General features: G+C 44.3%; 1 protein-coding gene across 6 annotated transcripts in view; it reads right to left on the bottom strand.

Annotated features, from left to right (window-relative positions):
• Window positions 1-3,952: 3,952 nt before the first annotated feature.
• The window catches only part of MRVI1 (murine retrovirus integration site 1 homolog), a 119,613-nt gene continuing 104,554 nt past the window's right edge, over window positions 3,953-19,011 (bottom strand). For 4 of the 6 annotated variants that reach the window (XM_023189979.2, XM_023189983.2, XM_023189984.2 and 1 more), the window contains 3 exons: window positions 12,726-12,845; window positions 11,314-11,448; window positions 3,953-7,465 (listed from right to left, as the gene is read on the bottom strand). In XM_023189979.2, the coding sequence (XP_023045747.1) occupies window positions 7,222-7,465; window positions 11,314-11,448; window positions 12,726-12,845 (499 nt within the window). In that variant the 3' untranslated portion in view covers window positions 3,953-7,221. The remainder of the gene's footprint in view (window positions 7,466-11,313; window positions 11,449-12,725; window positions 12,846-19,011) is intronic. The other 2 variants (XM_031933958.1, XM_023189982.2) reach the window with 1 other exon arrangement.

Below are 19,011 nucleotides of genomic sequence, written 5' to 3'. Positions count from 1 at the left end.
GAGGAAGGCAGATAGCACAGTGTGAACTGCTAAAGGTTCTCCCCATTCCCATATTCCCTGCCGTTCCTCCTCCCCCAGCAGCTCAGTTCTCACACCATTCACTGTTACTGCCTGTGGAGTCCATCATTTATGTACTCCTAGAAACATCTCTGTCCCTAAAGGAGACTGAGCATAGGTTGTGCCTCTTTTCCTCCGACAATTAGTGATTTTTCCACCCAGCTGTTCAGCCTTGTGATCTGCAGGGTATGATGCTGAAGCTCATGAAAGTAAATGTCCATTGAAATACTGAGTCTAGAACCTTCTGCCTTCCTTTGAGTCTCCTTTTACACATTTGAAATCTCTACATCACTACAGGTGATTCCTTTTTCAAAGAAACCAGGCACACATAAACATTCACATTTACATAACACAACTAGGAGGGCAATTTACAAAATTAAACGTCTTACACTTTCCCCAAGGATTTTTAACTTTACAATAGTAACCACCCCAGGGATGCTTTATAAAATAACTTTCTCTTAATAACTCCTTTAATATACTGGTAGGCCAGAATTCAAGTCAGACTCCACCTTTCTTGTTCGATGAACATGAGGTTTATCTGTGCTGTGTACTGGCAGAGTGTACTCTATGTTTTTCCAGCCGGATTTTCAGTGGTTTGTGCTTCGTGGTAATTATGGAGTTCTGGCTTGTAAGCAATGTCTTGGGCAAAGGTTTATGAGATTTTCCCAAAATGAATGTCTTTTATAGAAAAAGTATATGGATAATGAATTCTTTTTTATATAAGTGGTACTGGTGATAAAGTTAGATATTTTTGTGAAAAAAATCAATAAAAAAAAGAATATGCCCTAAACAAATGCAGGGAACTTCTAAGAGACCAAGGAAACAGCCCTTACACATCTCCAATACAGACCTCATGACCTGGGTGAGCACAAGCTCCAGTTTCCCAGAGACATGCATGAGTCTATCATCACAGTACCAGGAAGGCAGACAGGCAGAGTCCTGGCCTCTTCGTGATTATTCTTAAAACCTAACACCATGCCCGAAAGGGAGCTAGCTTTCTAGCATTTGTTCACTTATTACAATAAGAACGAAGGAAGACAGGAAGGGGAAGAATGAATCACGGAAGGCAAGGCTTTGTGTCAACGAGGAGAATGAGAGGCACAGCGATCACCAGCCATAGAATTTCTGGAATACCAACGAAGAGGCCTGAGAAAGGCCGCTGTGCCAGCTTTCTATTGCTGTCCAACAAATTACGATAGACTTAGTGGCTTAAACAGTACTCATTTATCATTTCACAGCTTCTGTATATCAGAGGTCTGAGTGGGTTCAATTGGGTCTTCTGCTTTGGGTCTCAAGAAACTGACATTAAGGTGCTGGGGGGGCTGGGCTCTTACTCGGAGGCTCTGGGGAAGAATCCACTTCCAAGCGCATTCAGGTTGTTGGCAGAATTCATTTCTTTGAGGTTGTGGGAATGAGGTCCCTGTTTCCTTGCAGGGTGTCGGCCGGGGACCATTCTCTTCTCCCAGAGCCCTTCCATTTTCAAAGCACCAATGACGCACTGAGTCCTTCTCATACTTCTAGTCTCTCTTTCACTTCTACAGTTAGCCAGAGAAAGCTCTCTGCTCTTTTAAGAGACAGGGTCTTGCTCTGTTGGCTGGAGTGCAGTGGCGCCATTGTGGCTCACTGCAGCATCTACCTCCTGGGCTCAAGCAGAGTTCTCTGCTTTTAAGGACTCATCGGCCCACCTGGATAACCTCCCTATCTGAAGGTCAACTGTACCATCTAATGTAACACAAGAGTGATAGCTCCCATCCAAAGGCTCCAGGGACTGGGGTGGGACATTTTTGGAGGGCTATTCTAGAAATTCCGCTTTCCACAGTCACTTAACCTTGATTTGATTCTGATCTGCTTTCTGAGAGAAACTCCCACATCCACTGTTTTCCTCAGCCCTTTGCATCCCTCTGGGAGATTAATTTGTATATAATCTTCCTTGTCCACATTTGAAGTGGATATTAGGGAGTATGCCCTCCTTGGGAATAGCACAGCCTTTGCAGTCTGCTTCCTGCTGGCGTAAGCTAAGATCCCAAAAGTCTTCTTAATTTTTTAAAAAATTTTATTTTTAATCAATACATAATTATACACATGTACATTTTGATGTTTCCATACAAACAAGATGTAGTGATCAGATCAGGCTAATTAGCATATTCATCATCTCAAACATTTATCCTTTGTGTTCGGGGTGTTCAATATCTTCTCTTCCAGCTATTTGAAAATGTTATCATTATCTACAGTCATCCTATAGTGTCATAAAACACTACAACTTGTTCCTCCTAACTATAATTTTATGTACTTTAGCAAATCTGTCTTTTCCTTTTCTCTTCCCTTTCCAGCTACTAGTATCCTCCATTCTGTTTTTTTACTTCCATGAGGTCTTTTGTTAGCTTCCATGAATTAGAACATGTGGTGTTAACCTTCTGTTCATGGCTTATTTTACTTCACATAATGGCCTCCATTTCCATCTATGTTGCTGTGAATGTCAGCATTTTATTTTTTACAGCTGAATACTATTCCATTGTGTATGTACACCATGTCTTCTTTATCTGTTGCTGGACACGTTAATACCACATCTTGGCGATTGTGAATAGTGCTGCAATAAACATGAGGGTGCAGGTATCTCTTTGGTATATTTTCTTTCCTCCCAAAAGCTGTTTCCTCACTTGAACAATCAAAGGGGATTTTAGTCCTGACTTGCGTTTCTTTGTAAATTTCCTCACAGAGTTAGATTTGTGCTTCCATGTGCCAATAATCATACCCCAAATCCTTTCCCAGTCATAATTCCCAGAAGTATTTCTTGTTTCTCAGCACCATACCCCTCAAATTTAGTGGTGAATACACTAAGTTCATTTGTACTCACAAAGGGCCACATCCTTAATCTAGCCTTTGCCATAAGGCTGAGTTGATCTGTTTGACTGAGAAATTTTATTGGCTCCCACTCAAAGCTCTTTTTAGTCTGTCTGGGATTTAGAAGTGGTCAGATTTTCTCACCCTTCAATCTTTCACATTTCTGAATATTCTATATTCTTTTTCATTTCTGCTCCCACATAGCCAATTATTTCTCCTGTAATACCTTGCTAAAGGCAGCTGAGTTTCCATACTCCAACACTGATTCTTTCCACCATTTATAAAGCAATAGGCTAACCATGAGATGCTTTCCAAGTAATCACAGGTAAGACTTTACCATCTTACCATCTTTCTAGCAGTTTTCTTGTTTCTTTCCACGTAGCTAGTAAGCTAGAACCTCATATTTTGGAATTTTGCTATTAAAGTACCCAATTTCTGGTTCAAATGTATGCATTAGTAGGGTAGGCTAACTATTATAAACATCCTGGAATCTCTGTGGCTTAATACATAAAAATCTTATCTCTTATTCATGTCACAGTTCAAAATTGGGAGTGCTCATTCAAAGACCCAGCTTCCATCTAGTGGTTCTGCCATGTTCTTGGGTCTCAGTGTTCTCATCTGAATCCTCTGGCTTTGGTAGGCAAAGAAGGGAGTAAAAAAAGGTGTGAAGTATTGGGCAGGAGAGTTTATTTTTAGGGAACTAGATTTGGAAAGTCCACATTCCCCTGCAGCTAACTGTAAGAAAGACCAAAAAACAGTTCAGCTGTGGAAATCAGGTTGGTTAAAAACTCAGCAGACTCAATCACAGCAAAATGGGTTAATTAAAAAAATCATAGACCAGGAAGATACAGGAAACTAGGATCAGGAATGGGGAAGGGAAGAGGAGTAGGAACTGATCCAGTCCCTGTGAGGTAGCCCATAGTACAATGACCAAGGGTTAGGGACCTCTGACTTGGTTCTGGGATGCACTAATATATCCAAAGGCATCTAATTCTTGGTTGGGGTAAGACTGTAACTCAGCTCCATAAAATGAGGAGGCATTTGGCTGCTGCCAGAGGTTTGGAAATGTGCTTTTATTTTCAAACTCAGGTATGTGACACTCTACAGTTCAATGCTAGCACACCTGTGTGAGGCCTAACAACATGAGGAACTGACAGCCAGTGATACACAAATGCAGCACTCCCTCTCCATTTACTCTGTCAGGCTGTATATGGGGAGCAACACATATGGCTTTGTGGTAGCCAGAAAGTGAAGGTCTTTTTAGGAGGTGACATCAACAATGACACAAACACATCACTCTGCAACTGAAGGCAGGAAACCAGACTCCTAGGGCTAAGCAGAGATGTCAGACTTCAGAGGCATTTGGGGGACTTTTCTTTCAGATCCATATCCTCACTGAAAATCCAGGGCCTGTTTCTCTCCAGTTCACTACTGCTTGGGCAGCAGCTCCCACTGCTTCAGGCTGGTCTTTGCTTTCCAGAAAAGATGGACCCACGAGCACTTTTTCAGTCGTGCCCTTGTACATATGGCTACTCTTATGCTCCCTTTTGGAGATGTCCTTTTCGTTGACCTCCCTTCTTACAAATGGAATAGGGTGGGAGAGGGCCTGTGCCTGGAAGTACTCTTGCAGGCCTTTCTGTGGGGCAGCTGGAGGTGCAGGAGCTCTCCACATCTGCCTTCCTGGCCTTTACTCATCCAGAAACAAAGGTGGGAAAATTGTGACCAAGTGAACAATGGGGCCAGTAGATCCTGGCCCTTCTTTAAGAGAGGCAGAGATTGAACATTCCCCACCCAGAGTCTTGCTTCCATGGCCACTCTCTGGAACTCCATTTGCATCCTGTCTTTGGCTCTGAGGGCCTCATGTAGCTAAAGCTCCTTCAGTTGTATCCAGACCCCCTGGAAGAGGCCCGGAAAATCATCCACTTGTGCCCCCAAAGTCCCTCTGCCCTGCTCTGTAACTCTTTACCTTAATGGCACATCCTTGATCAACCCTGGCTTGGGCCTCAGTCATTTTCTAGCTACTGTAAAGGATGCCCCCTTTGGTAAACATCCTGCTTTAAAGTGGGGCATGCTTGGGGTGGGGGTCTCTCTGAAGGAGTGACTGCATTGAGCCCAGTCCTTGAGCTTGGAAATGATGTTGCTAGTCTGGTCTCATTCCTGCTCTCTCACAGAGTAGACTGAGAAACAGAATAAGCTGAGGTTAAGAAAGATGTTGCTTTTTGCATTGTGATGGTGGTGATGGTGCTGGTACTGGGAAGCATGCAGCATGTCAGCTGTCCCCAGGCTGCTCTCCACCACCTTGAATGTTTGTTTGTTCTTTTGAACAACATTTACCGACCAACATTTGAACAACGCTCCCAAGCGTCAGCCACCATGCTAGGCACTCACCCGAGAGATGGGTAAGACATGGTTCTTGTCTTTGAGGAAAAATGCTAGGGGAAACATAAATAAATAGGCTGTGATATACTATAGGTAAAGGTCAATAATAATAATGTTTAAAAAGTGCCAGAAAACACGGAGGAGGGTGTGTCCTATTACATTGTGGCTGGTAAGGAGTATGGAAGGAAGGTCATCAAAGTTGGTATGGAGGGGATAATTTTTGCACTTGGTCGAGAAGAGTAACCTGAAGAAAAGAGAAGAACAGCTAGAGAAAAACTAGTGAGTGGAGGTCCAGTGCTATGAGAGAAACTGTTTAGTTTGGGAGCCAGAGATGGAGTAGCTGATGGGCCACTTTGGGGAGTGAGACTGGAATGTGAGGCTTCCAGCTAGGAGACCAACAGAAGAGTCAAGGAGAGCACAGCTCTGGAGCCAGCCTACCCTGGGGTTGAGCTCCAGTCCCATGATTTACTAGTTCAGTGTCCTTGTCAAGTTACTTGTTCTTTTTGTGCTTCAGTTTCCTTATTTGAAAACGGGAAGGGTAGTATCCACTTCATATTTTTTTTCTTTTTCTTTAGGACTTAAATGAATTCATGCCTATATAATACTGAGAACAGTGCTTGGTTCATAGTAAGTCATATATGAGTTTTAGCAATGAAAGCAAACAATATCAATAACAAAACAAAAACGCAAAACAATGACAATAAAACCCACATGGAAATCAACACCCCTACAAAACTGATGAAGGCAGTGGCTGTAAAAGTGGGGAGAGAAGTCAGAGAGGGAATGTGCTCCTTCCATTTTGTGCTAAACAACTGGGGATGCTCTGAAACATCGCCAATTATACTTGGGTTGGAAATCCTGTTTGAACTGAAGCACTGAGGTGCAAGTTTACCCTTGCATGTAGTCACACACAGAGTAAGAGACTGAAGCAGAAAGCACATCTTCTCTCCTCATTCACCTGTGAAGTGGGTTAACTGTTTTCAAAGAGAGAATAGGGAATAGATTGTGCTGTACAGCAGCTCAGAGTCAGCGTTTGAAATGGAGACTAGTGAGTCTGCCATTGAAGCCATGAGTTTTCAGTGTTTTTAAAACATCTTCAATCCATGTGGACAGCTCATTGAACAGGTGCCTGGTAACTGCCCCACACTAGTGAAAATCTGTGGGTTGGCTTGGCATGCATCTTATTTATCCAGAGGTACACACCCAGAGCACACTTTTGACGGGTTTTTGGCTCTGTGCACATGCATGTTGTATGTGTGTACACAACAGTGTGTGTGGACAGATGCATATATATAATAATTCATATCTTCCCATTTCAAGCACTGAGCTAAATTCAGCCTATACTTTTTTTTTCTGAGAGCTTTTCCTACTTCTGTAAAAAGAAACTCTCATTCCAAAGGAGAGAATGGGAGGCTGAAGTTATTGAAAATGAGATGGGAAATGGGAAGACAGTCACTTTGCAACTCCAAATTCCAGGTCTGATCCTTAGGGTGTTAATCATTAAGCAAATTCTTCCTGATAACCGATTACCGAGAGGAAAAAAGAGAGTAAGTTTTTTACTGCCCGCTACCTCCTTCCCCCCTATGCCCCGCTCCCTACCCTCAACCACCAGTGAAGGTGTTTTAGTTCTCCCCAGCCACCTGAGCTAGGGGCAGGAGACCTTCCCTTCCAATAGAGCTCCTTGGTGAAGGTGACTTATTTATCCACTGGATGCTTTCCCAAGGCAGTTTTGTCGATCCTCAAAGAATATCAAGTCACTGTGTATGAATAGCTCCCACAGAAGTGCCAAATGTTAAAAGAACCCTTCCTCACGACCTGATGGGGTGGGATGGGATGGGATGGGATGGGCGGCAGTGTATCCACACCTGGGCCTGACGTTATACTTGGGGAAAGGGTGGTAGTCTGAGTGTCTCACAGCAGGGCACTGGCTAGGTGTAAGGTTTCCTACTGCTCTGTAGGCTGCTCGTGCTGGAGTCCTGAGCTCCACCAGGAGTCCCTCTGGGCTGCCGAGCAAGTGGATCTTCCAAGGGGCCCATCAGCCTGCTCTGCACAAGAGTTATAGGAATTGTAGAGCCCCAGCACAACAGTCAAGACCAGCATCACTGCAGCCATCATCCAGATCACTTGCCAGTGCTGACACAGTTTGGGATACATGACTTGTAAGAAATGGACCAATTCTTCAAATTTGCTGTCAATGAAAAAAACAGGCAGAGGCTTTAGTATACGGGGCACACATATGATACGCAGACCCATAGTTCTCTCTGTGGATAGCTTCTATGCTGTCTTGAGCAATAGTTCTCAAACTCAGCTGTGCCTAGATTAGGTTGGCAGTAATTGTTCAAAATACCCCAAGCATACTGAATGAGGATATCCAAAGTTATGGTCTAGGAATCACTGGCTACATTTTCCCGGGTGATTTTGATTCCACCAGTCCACAGCCTTGATGTTGAGAGCTACTTGTCTAGATCATTCTACCTACTTGTTTGATCATCCATGCATACATGCCCTCATCTATTCATGGGGCGACTCCTGATATCTGCATTCTTCCAAGCCTGGGAGTACAGGTTTGGCTGGCCATGCATCTTTTTAGCACCTAGTTGCATTAATGGTCAGTTCCAAGCTCTAATCTGTCCCTTGCCTCAGAGGCACAATTCATTGTTCTCAGTTCCACATCTAACTGTGTCCAGAGTGGAAGGACTGTGCTAAACTCGAGGAAGCTTGATATCTAGTGATAAATGACAAGGGACTAGATCAACCTCAAGAGTTCCCTTCAAAACATTCAAGAGCAGGCAGAAGATTAGAAGCCTCTTGCAATGTCTGGGTGGTTTGTTCATGATGTTATCTCGACCTCATTAATATTTATTCTCTAATTTCTCCCTCTTCCTCCTTTTCTTCCTTCACTCTCTCCACACTTCTTTCTCCTTCCCTTTCATCTGTCTCTTCCTCTCCATTTTTGCCCCTTTCCCCTCTTGATTCCTTCCCAACTGTCTTTCATTTTGTCCTCTCTCTCTCTCTCTCTCTCTGTGGTGTGGTGAAAAGATAACAGGCAGATGGCCTGCTTTGAGAAGTCCATTCTAGAGCTCTCTGAAGCAGCCCTGAGCCCCTTCATTAAGCTAGGATTTCCTGCTGTTTTTAACCTCTAATTCAATTTAAAAAAATAATATGAAAAATGAGAATACTGAGGATTCCTAAACCAAGGAGGTGGGGAAAGTGACGGAAGTGCTTTCTGAAGATCCTGAGGCTCACACGCACACTGCAATGACCAAGCCATTGGCTGAGAAGCAGAGAGCTCAAATTTAGAGCTAGCAGAAAATGCATGACTTGCAATGGATTGAAAGACCCAATAAATGCCATCCTTAGAAAGGGACCAGATGCTCAGAGTGCCTGCCTTGGATGCTAAGGCCACAGGGAACATTGACAGGTTTCTCTTCCATGCGGGAACCCCATCAGATCATTTCAGTCACAATTAAGGGAAGGACGAAAGTGAGCACATCTGCTGATTTGAAAATCATTTACTATTTTCACAACTGTTGGGAAGGGAGGGTTTAGTAGTGGAAGCTTTTTTTCTCTCAGCCATTTGTAGATTCTCTAGATTCTATTTAGACAGAATTGGATGCTAACATGGAGACTTTGGGGCTGTATTTCCATCCTCCAAAACAAGCTGCCGGAGTGGCCTCTCCCTACTCTAACCCCACTCTTAATTGTGGCTCCAAAGGAAGAGACTAAGATCTGGCTGTGTGACCTTAGCTGGTCACCCCATGCCTGGCCTATAAAAGAGGTTAGAAATAGATTAGAAATAGAATTTCTTTAGAAGTCAATTTTGGCTGTTATAAGTAAACTTCTGTTTCCTGAGAGTTATTGGAAAAGTAAAGGAACCAAAATGTCCTCTTAACCCCACAGAGCTGGTTTGAACAGCTGCTGGGAGAAAAGACAAAAGTTTTATTTTGTCCCCTTATGAGTCTCACTTGTTCAATGTCAGAAGGCTGTGCTCTCTGTTTTAACATGGTTAAGATATTGGGGTTCACCCAAAGTTTATTTAAACTGATCCTCAGGAGAGCAATATTTGTAATATAAATTGTTATATATAACAGATATGTGACTCAGACAAAAAGACTTTAATGTGTGATGTTGAATCTCTTAAGTGATCAGCAGCTGGGCTGAACCCAGTGTTTTAAAAATGCACTAAGTAGGACATGGAACTTTTAATAACCTCAAACCTTGCTTGTGAGTGAGGTACCAACATTTCAGTGGAGAAATCATGTTTGAGAGCAGGTGCATGATAAATGTTACAGGCACCATTGCCACACACTGATGACCAGGAGCTGGACAGAAAGGAACCAACCTAAGCCTTACTTCCCCGGGGGTTTCATGAAATGGGAGGGAGCCAACAATTGCCTGAGATTGAACTAGCTAGATAAGACATTGATCCCCTTGCTTTGCAAACCAGACTGTTTATATTCCATGTACTTTCTCTCTCTCTCTGTTTATTTCTCTTTTGTTCTTTCTCAGTGTTTGGAAGTGTTAGAGGTTCCGGTTGGTTTCTGCTGTATTCACGGGTGCCAGGGGAAGGGCTTTTTGTCCAGGGCTTTGGTTGACCGCATTAAAGGGGAGGAGGGCAATGTGGTGGCCGGAGAAATATGAGCAGAGAACCCTCAGGAGGGAGGTGAAGCCTAAGGAGAACAGGATCTGGTTGCTTGGAGTAGGGATTGCACTTTAATTGTTAAACTTGGAGGTTCTTTCACTGGGGAGGCAGTGTGTGATTTGTTTTCAGTGGAGAAGCATTTCTCCAGTTCTCCTAGTGGCTCTTCCCTTGAATAATGGGGTTGACCTGCATGGGTGGAGACCTCTCACTTTAGCTGAATCCTGCACCAACTGGGCTCTGTTGGTAGCTCCTGTGTGCCTATCCATTTTGCTTCTAATCTTCACTTCATTACCTATTTGTTGCATGCATGTGGTTTCCAGAGTTTTCCAGCAATGAGGCACAGATACATACCTGGATTAGATAATATTTCAGCAGCTGATTAAAGATTTTGTCTGGAGCTGCCCTGGACCCCAAGATAGCCCAGGGGTCTAAAAGCAAAGATTTTGGTGAAGTTTTTCCAAGGTGGCTATTACTACATTTTAAAAAATCAAAATTCAAGACTTGTGGTTTAAATACACTAATAGAGACAACACAGCTGAATAAATGAAATTGGGCTGTCCTGAAAATCCAGAATGTTGGCATGGTTATTATATCTATGGGGTAGAGTGTACCTCTTCTATGGGTGCTAGGCTATCCTATCCCTAAGCATGTACTTCTGCGGGATAATTCGGGCCAGGTGGGGCGAGACCTCATTCCCATAATACTTTATTGCATGGAGTGCCCTGGAACTAAATGAGGTCATTTCTATGATTCTGCATCCTAAAGGCCAGGCAGGAACCACAAGTGGGACAAGATACAGGTCTATATTCTCTTTATCTACATGTTATATCCTCCCCCAACTTAGGGGAACGTACCTTTGAAATAGAAAGTATTTTAAAAGAAAACCCCAAGTATTTCCAAACTAAAGTGAAAACACCATCTGGGTGACCAAGCTTGATTGGTCAGCATGGTAGGCACCTGCTGGAGACTCACCTTTGCCACTGAGCTGAGTTTGCCCTCTATTCCATGTGTCCTCCCTGTCCCTGTTTTGTAAGAAACACACTCCAGGCCTTCAAGTCAACTCTCTTGGTCTTGGGCCTTTTCATGGGGTGGCTACCCATGATTTCATCTGGGAAATGAGCTAACCATGGCTGGGCTGGGAGGAACTCCACTTAGGGCCCTTCTCCCTTCCCATGACTACCCCTGACCTCTCAAGCTCTTGCAAACTTCTCATTGCTAGCTATCTTGGCTCTTTGGGATTTCCTCTACTTCTTTCCCAACATGCATGCCCTCTTGGTTTCTTTGGCGACTCACTGGGGCCCGAGATTCACTGCTGCCCTGGACTGGCAAATCCAAATTAGACGAATTGTAACCCATTTCAGCAATGGCAAGGACTCCAAACACAGGCTTCCCACCTGCTTCTTGGGCCCTTTTCCTCTTCCTCAGTTTCTTCTACCTCTTCAGGTTCCTCAGGACTTTCACTCTTCTGTTCTTCCTCCTCCTCCTTCAGGTCTTGAAGTTCTTTGGTCTTCTTTAGACCTTCTTGGAATCTGGGGGGCAAAAAGGAACAGCTGAGTCTGGAAAGGCCAGGTGCAGTGCGTCCTCTCCTGAGTTCCTAGGGGAGGGGACTTGAGCAGCACCTCCAATAATTATGTGCTTCCTGTGGTTCCACAAAACAGGAAAAAGCTGGGAAGTTCCACTGAATCCCAAGGCAGCTCACGCCAGTACCATTTCCCCTCACTCCTCAGTCATCCTTCCTGTTTACGTGAAAGTGTGACAAAACTGACAGGGAAAAAATGTGGCACAGGGTCTCCTGACTGGGTTCTTAACCCACAAAACATTCTGTAGGGCTGAGATTGTATCTGTTCTCCACATGACCGTGGAGCTTCAGCCTCTCATCTGTAAAAGAGGGAGGGTGACACTCATTTCGGAGGGTGTTGGAATGTTTTTTGGAAGTGCCAGGCACATGGCTTAACCTAGAGAGGTACTCAGTAAACGTTTACAAAACCAATGAAGGAGTTCATGCCTATGCATTCCAAGGATAGAGGACAGTGGTGGGTGAAAAAGGCAGGCTTTCCAAGAGAAACCCTTGTGGTTTTTCTCCCCCAGGATCAATATTACCCCAAACATACTCTGTTCACTTGTCCTACGCTGAGTGTCTAACACTAGCAGTTTGGCTGGGCAAACCTACCGCTGAAGTCCATGGGTTCTGTGTCAGTGGGAAGCTATGTCTTCCTCATGAGCTATGGAGACAGGAGACGCTTAGGGCACCATACATGGTTGGAGGTGATTCTCTACCTTGAGGCTTGGGCCCTGCTCAGGACTTGGTCTCTCCAGTGCTGACAACTGGCCATGGGTGCTATTGAAGCTCAAATGGAGGAGGAAGCAGTTGGAAGTTGAAGAGACTCCATTTATAGGAGGAAGGAGTAACCAAAGCAGTTCTAGGAAGCAGAGCTGCAGCTGCTCCTGGACACTGCTGGCTGCAACATGACTGCTCTGAGCACGTGTCAGGAAGCCTCAGGCACCACCAAGAGGAACCCACCCAGGGCCCCTGATTTCCAGACTATTCTGAGCGGTGGCATTCTGGTGGCACTCTGCCTAAAAAGAGGGCAGTCTCGTTATTGTCTAACCACACCCTCTGACCCTGCTTCCTCCTGTCCTTCCTGTGGAACAGTTTTGCTCTTTCCAATGTAGTTCCTTCCTGTGGCAAGGAGGTCCTGTGGCCACTGGTTACTTCCCTAAAGCCTCTAAGAAACGGGAAGGACCTGTGGGAAGGCATCCTCTGAGACCTGTCAGGTGCCCTCGGGGTGGCTGAGGTCTGACTCACCCCTTGCTGTAGGCTTCTTCCTCCATCCTGGCCTTGGTCTCCTGACTAAGCTCCTCTAGGCAGCTCAGGGTCAGCGCAGGAGCACAGGCTTCACAATCTGGGTCCCCATTTGTCTTTCCACTAGTGAGAAGAGGGAAGTACAGGGCATCATTTCAGAAAAAGGTGGAGGCCTAAAAACAAAACCATGTTTTTGGCCCGATTCCTGACGAGGAGTGAGGAAACTCAGGCTTTTTCAGTAGCTTTCAGATTTTTTCTCAATCCTTCTACCCTGAGACAAGATTTTATAAAGGTCCTAGTCCATGAATAGTCCTCAGCCCATTAAATACCTCACCAGCTCTCCTTCTCCTCATGCTCCCAAACTGGCGTTTATTCTTATTCCAGGAGGTGCTGTAATGGGTGCTCTACAACACTGAGATGAGGAAAATGGGGGCAGACCAGCATGTTTAAGGTCATTCCATTCCTGTTGTCTTTCACCAGAAGACCCTCACTCATTTTTTCAAATATCCACTGAGCATGACTCAGCCACAGGCACATTGTAATGTGCTGGGGGCACATTAGAAAATAAAGAAATGGAACTTAGCGGAAGGAAAAACCCTAAAAAAGGAAAGAAAAAATATGTGATTAATTACAAATTATGACTTTTATGAAAGAAATTCTGTACAGTGACAGAAAATAACAAGAAGAGAATGTGTTTAGAGTAAATAGTTAGAAAAGGCCTCTTTGAGGTGCTGAAGTTGAAGTACAGGCCTGAAGGATGAGAAGTCAGATGTATTAACAGCAGACAAGAGGGCTGGGAGCGGTGGCTCATGTCTGTAATCCCGGCACTTTGGGAGGCCGAGGCAGGTGGATCACCTGAGGTCAGGAGTTCAAGACCAGCCTGGCCAACGTAGTGAAACCCCATCTCTACAAAAAATTCAAAAATTAGCCAGGTGTGGTGACACACGCCTTTAATCCCAGCTACTCGGGAGGCTGAGGCAGGAGAATCACTTGAACCTAGGAGGCAGAGGCTGCAGTGAGCCGAGATCGCACCATTGCACTCCAGCCTGGATGCCAAAGCAAAACTCAGTAAAAAAGCAGAGGAGAGATCATTCCAGGAAGATAATGCAGGTTATTTAAAGACTCTGAGACACAAAAGGTGCTGAGTTGTTTGAGAACTTAAAAAGAGGCAGAGTGGCAGGAGTTAACCTTTGGACAAGAGATATTTGCAATGCCTGTGAGGTATCCAAAGAGTGATGTCAAGTATACAGTTGAATTCATCAAAGTGAGTCAGGGAAGAGTTTTAGGCTGGAGGTATTCATTTGGTATCATCAGAACATAAATGTTACTTAAAGCCATGGGGACGGACAAGATTGCTTAGGGAGATAATTGAGGAAAGACAAGAAGAGGACCCAGGACCAAGCCATGAGGCTTTGCCACACTTGGCTCAGGTGGAAAAGAAGGCATCTTCAGAGGAGGCTGAGCACTAGCAGCCTGAGAGGTAGGAGGAAACCCAGGAGCGGGTGGAGTCTTGGGAGCCAGGAGATAAGAGCACATCAAGGTGGGAAGAGTTAACAGTGCCACACACTTCTGAGTTTGAAGCACACAGACAAGGTGACTATTAGATTTGATAAAACAGAGGTCAAGAGGAGCCTCTATGTAATGGTGGGAGCCAAGCGCAGGATGGAATGTAAAGTAATGAAGGGGAGGTGGGAAAGGGGAAGTCACAGACACAGCAATTCGAGTAGGAAGGAGTGTAGAGGTGTGTGTTGGAGGGAGTGTGCAGCTGAAGTAGGTCAAGGGAGGATGCACATTTGAAGGTAGGTAGAAATGATCCAGTAGAGAGGATGAGAGAAAGGGATGCCCAAAGGAACTCAGTCTTCGCAAAACGAAATAGGGACAGACTTTGGGAAAGTAGAGAGTCTCTCCTTGTTTCTAACAAAGGGAAGGTGATGATGAACTTGTTGGGCTGGAGATCTGGTGAAGGAAAGTGAGAGGGCTCCTGTGGGAATGTAGCTTAGGTATTCTCTATAAAGTAGAGAGCAAGGTCATCTGCTGAGAGTGAGAGGTAGAGGGGTCTGGGAAGGTCTGTGGAGAGAGGAGAGGTGTAAAAGAGTTACATGAGAAAGAAGAAAAACAGACATGCTAGAACATCATGGTAGGATGTCTGGGTGGTGCTGGGAGATCATTGCGGGTATGAGATCACAAGTTTAAAGGAAGTATCCAGACGGCTATGCTTTCCCTAGAAATCCTGCAGCCCACCTTCGTGTCCTGATTCTCAATGGGAGCAATGTCGTCATGGAGGAGTCCTCCAACAAGGCAACACTGTGAGCAGAGCTTTCTAGCCAGGACTCTGAAAGATCACAGCTGCCACCTTCCCTGACCTCTCAGACAGGGTTTATGAGTGAGCCTTGTATCTTCTCCTCATTCTTGGCATCAGTTTCCCATCTCTTAGTTTTCCTCAGACCTTTTAAAATTTACATTTAGTCAGGCTGGAAACCACAACCCATTGTGAACAAGAAAGATAACGCTCTAAAAATACCAGCTATTCATAACATTTCTCCTTTTGCAAATTACATTATCCACTCCCTTCCATGTGACCTTGGCCTAATGTGCAGTTTCCTATTTATCCAAATCACTACAGCAAGAGGAGAAAAACATAGCTACAGCCAAGGGCAGGGAAAGTAATTCTTTCATGAAATATATATATATATATGAAATGAGATACTGGTATCAGACTTTTGATTTATACACAGCTGTCAGCCTTAGAGGTTCCTTAAGGTTAAGAATGCATGAAGGAGGACAGTGTAGTATAGAGGAAAAAAACTTGCCTGAGGCAAACTTGGATTCAAATCCCAGCTCCAAGACATGGAAATTATTTAATCTTCCTGAACTTCAGATTCCTCAACTGTAAAATGGGGATAGTAATACATACCTGATGGTGGGGGTGTAAGAATTAATGAAGAAATGTAAATAAACTTTCTGGAATATGGTACTCAACAAATTATTATATCTGATATTATTATTGTTATATAGTAAATGTATTGGTTCATTTTGGGAGCAATCTGAGCTACCTCCAAATATGACTCATAAAAAATCCAGGCAATTATTTATACCATCAAGGAAGAATTTGTTATATATTACTGAGACACGTCAGAGTCAGAGGAACCCTAAATGTGAACCAATTTAAGGTATGGTAAAATTAACATTATATTTTCATAAAATGGCTTTAGGAAATTTCTCAGGTGCACATGTATTGTGTGTCATCACACACTATGCACCTTAGAATTTTGCAGAAGAGTGACCGTAAACAAAGCTCTCATTGTCCTTGGGTCATTGATCTCTAGAGAAGAAAACTTTTCCTTAGCAGGGCCAGGAAGCCCATTTCCTTGACCCTTTTACATGCAGATCTTCTGTCCATTTCAGCTCCCCTATAGGGCTCTCATATACATCCTCTCACTTGATCTTTCCAATGATGAGAAGAGCTAAAAATTAACTTATATGTATCAGACTGTGGTCTAACATCTCACTTATGGCTCACAAATGACCCAAGAAGGTATTACTGTTTTCTGTTTGACAGATGAGGAAACCAAGGCTCAGAAAAATTAGGCTGAAGCATGAGGATCGCATTTCAAGTGCTTTCATATCTGTCATATGATCTTGGGACCAGCCCAAGATCATACAACCAGTGTGTGGTAGAACTCAAATTTTACCCTGTGCAGTCTGATATGCACCCATTCTTCTGACTGCACTATCTGTCACCTAGGTGGAGTATTATCCCATTTCACAGATAAGAAACCCAAGCTCAGGTTGATTAAGTGACTTGCCTAAATTCACATTATTGGTGCTGGGACTCTCATCTTGGTCTTCTACCTTTGTGTCAAGATGGACTTTCCAGCCCCCATGAACCCCTGCCTTTCTTTCAACAGAAGTCTCGTCCTTTCACTCTGGTGAGTGAAGCCCTTCCTGCCCTCAGACTGGACTGTGGCTTCTATGCTATCCCTCTTTTCAAGGCGGCTTGTCTAGAGTGTAAGTGGTTGGGACGGCCTTTGTTTAATGTGTGTGTGGGGGGTAGGGGGGGGGGGGAGGGGTTGTGGGTAGGGTGGGAAGTGGGGAAAACACAATATGTAAAATGTTTGCTGTCCTCTCCTGACCTCTGAATTGAGCTTGTAGTTTTTTAAATATCTTATCTAACTATCTGGAAGTTTCTCCCTAAGCATCTATAAGACTAAGCTCAAATGCCTTCTCCTCTGTGAAACCTTTGCGGGTGTTCTCCCCTCCCCCACACCCTCTGGTTAAAGTTGATCTCTCCTTTTTTGTTTTTTTTTCTTGAGACAGGGTCTTGCTCTGTCACTCAGGCTGGAGTGCGGTGGCATGATCTTGGCTCACTGCAACCTCCATCTCTCAGGTTCAAGTGAGTCTGCTGCCTCAGCCTCCCAAGTAGCTGAGATTACAGGAGTGCACCATCACGCCTGGCTAATATTTGTATTTTTAGTAGAAATGGGGTTTCACCATGTTGGCCAGGCTGGTCTCGAACTCCTGGCCTCAAGTGATCCACCTGCCTTGGCCTCCCAAAGTGCTGGTGTTACAGGTGTGAGCCACCGCACCTGGCCCTCTCTCTCCCTCTATTCTGCAGCCACACCTCTGTGACATCATGACTCACAGGGAGGGCACTGATGTTTCAGATACCTGCATATGACTGTAATCATAGGAAGGAGGACTGTGTTTGGATCAGAATAGTTCCTGGCACACAGTGGGTACCTTTAAGTGCCTGTCAAGTTGCATCGGTTTCACTATGACTTATCCAGTCCCTACCTAGGAATGTTTTTAAAGGCACAAGTCCTCTCTGTAAATGGTTATTTCCTGAGAACCCAGTGTTTGGGTTGGGCTAAAGAAATCTGTAATCATGGCTATAAACTGGAGCTGAGCACAGCCTGTGCCTACCCTACAGATTTCTGGCCCAAAGGCTCATGGATCTTGGCATCTGTCCCCTGCCTGAAATCCTATGTGCTTTCTTTGAGATGATTCATGGAAATGAGGCTCATTGTTCTCACACATGCACCAGGTCAAAAATGTTTGTCATTGTGCTCAGCTCTCAGTAATGTGAAGAACTATTTAGTCAAAATATGTTTTTGGGCAGGCAGGTATATTAGATTCAACTTTTCCCATGTGGAAAACAATATTTGAAAGTGACTACTATCCTTTGTGATGGGCATATCTTCTTGGGCTCAGCAATGTTTCCAAGTCACCCCCACTGCCATGGTTCCCTCTGACAAGCCCAGCACAGGGAACCCAAGCTTCCTTACTCCCCGTTACTCAGTCCTAGATACCTGGGGTCCTCCACAAGTTTATTGGGGTGGTGGCGGAGGGGGGGAATTCACTCCAAAATACCACCAGCAAAGGGGAGTTGCTGACTGTACACATTTAGCGTCCTATGAAATCTTTAAGGAATTTACCCTGGGTGCTTCAAGAGTATAGAAACATGGCTAGTTTTAGACAGTTAAAATTGCTCTGTGCTACATTAACATAATAACCCCTTTTTGACACTAACCCTGTGCATCATCTACATCCTGGTTTTGCTGATCCCTCCGTGAACGGTTCCACGCATACCCTGTCTCTCACCCCAACTCTGCTCTCCACTCCATGCCCAGTCGGTCACCAGGCTCTTTCAAAAATAGCTCTTAAATTCATCCTCTTCTCTATGGTCACACTGAACTTTGTTTTATCCTTCCAGTTAGGCAGTCTATTAAAAGGGTAAGGGCATGTGCTCTGCTATCTACCAGCTTTGTAACCCCAGGCAAGTGACGATTTCTCTGACCTTCAGTCTCCTCATCTATAAAACAGAGATATTAATAGTATACCTACCTCATGGGATTACTGTGAGGATTAACTGAGATTCTTAATACAAAGCAATTAGTAAAGCACTTGGCATAAAACGAGGTGCAGTAAATAGTTAGCAGTAATTGCCATTGTCAACAGTGCAGTAAATAGTCAACAGTAATTACCATTGTCATCTGTTATCATTGTCATCCTTATCATTATCATCATTCCTTGAATACTCCATACTTTGTCACATGGACAAAGCCTGAAATGTTGTTAACCTCCTGGTCACCTAGTTAATTATGTACGCTTTAGATTTTACTTTAAAAGTAAGTTCCTAGAGGGAAACTTTTTTTTTTTTTTTTGAGACAGGGTCTTGTTCTGTCACTCAGGCTCCAGGCTGCAGTGCAGTGGTGCAATCTCAGTTCGCTGAAACTTCTGCCTCCTGGGGTCAAGTCATCCTCCCACCTCAGCCTCTCGAGTAGCTGGG

The sequence above is a fragment of the Piliocolobus tephrosceles genome, chromosome 13, assembly GCF_002776525.5.
Source record: "Piliocolobus tephrosceles isolate RC106 chromosome 13, ASM277652v3, whole genome shotgun sequence".
Lineage (NCBI taxonomy): Eukaryota > Metazoa > Chordata > Mammalia > Primates > Cercopithecidae > Piliocolobus > Piliocolobus tephrosceles.
This window is presented reverse-complemented; position numbering and strand designations above follow the sequence as displayed.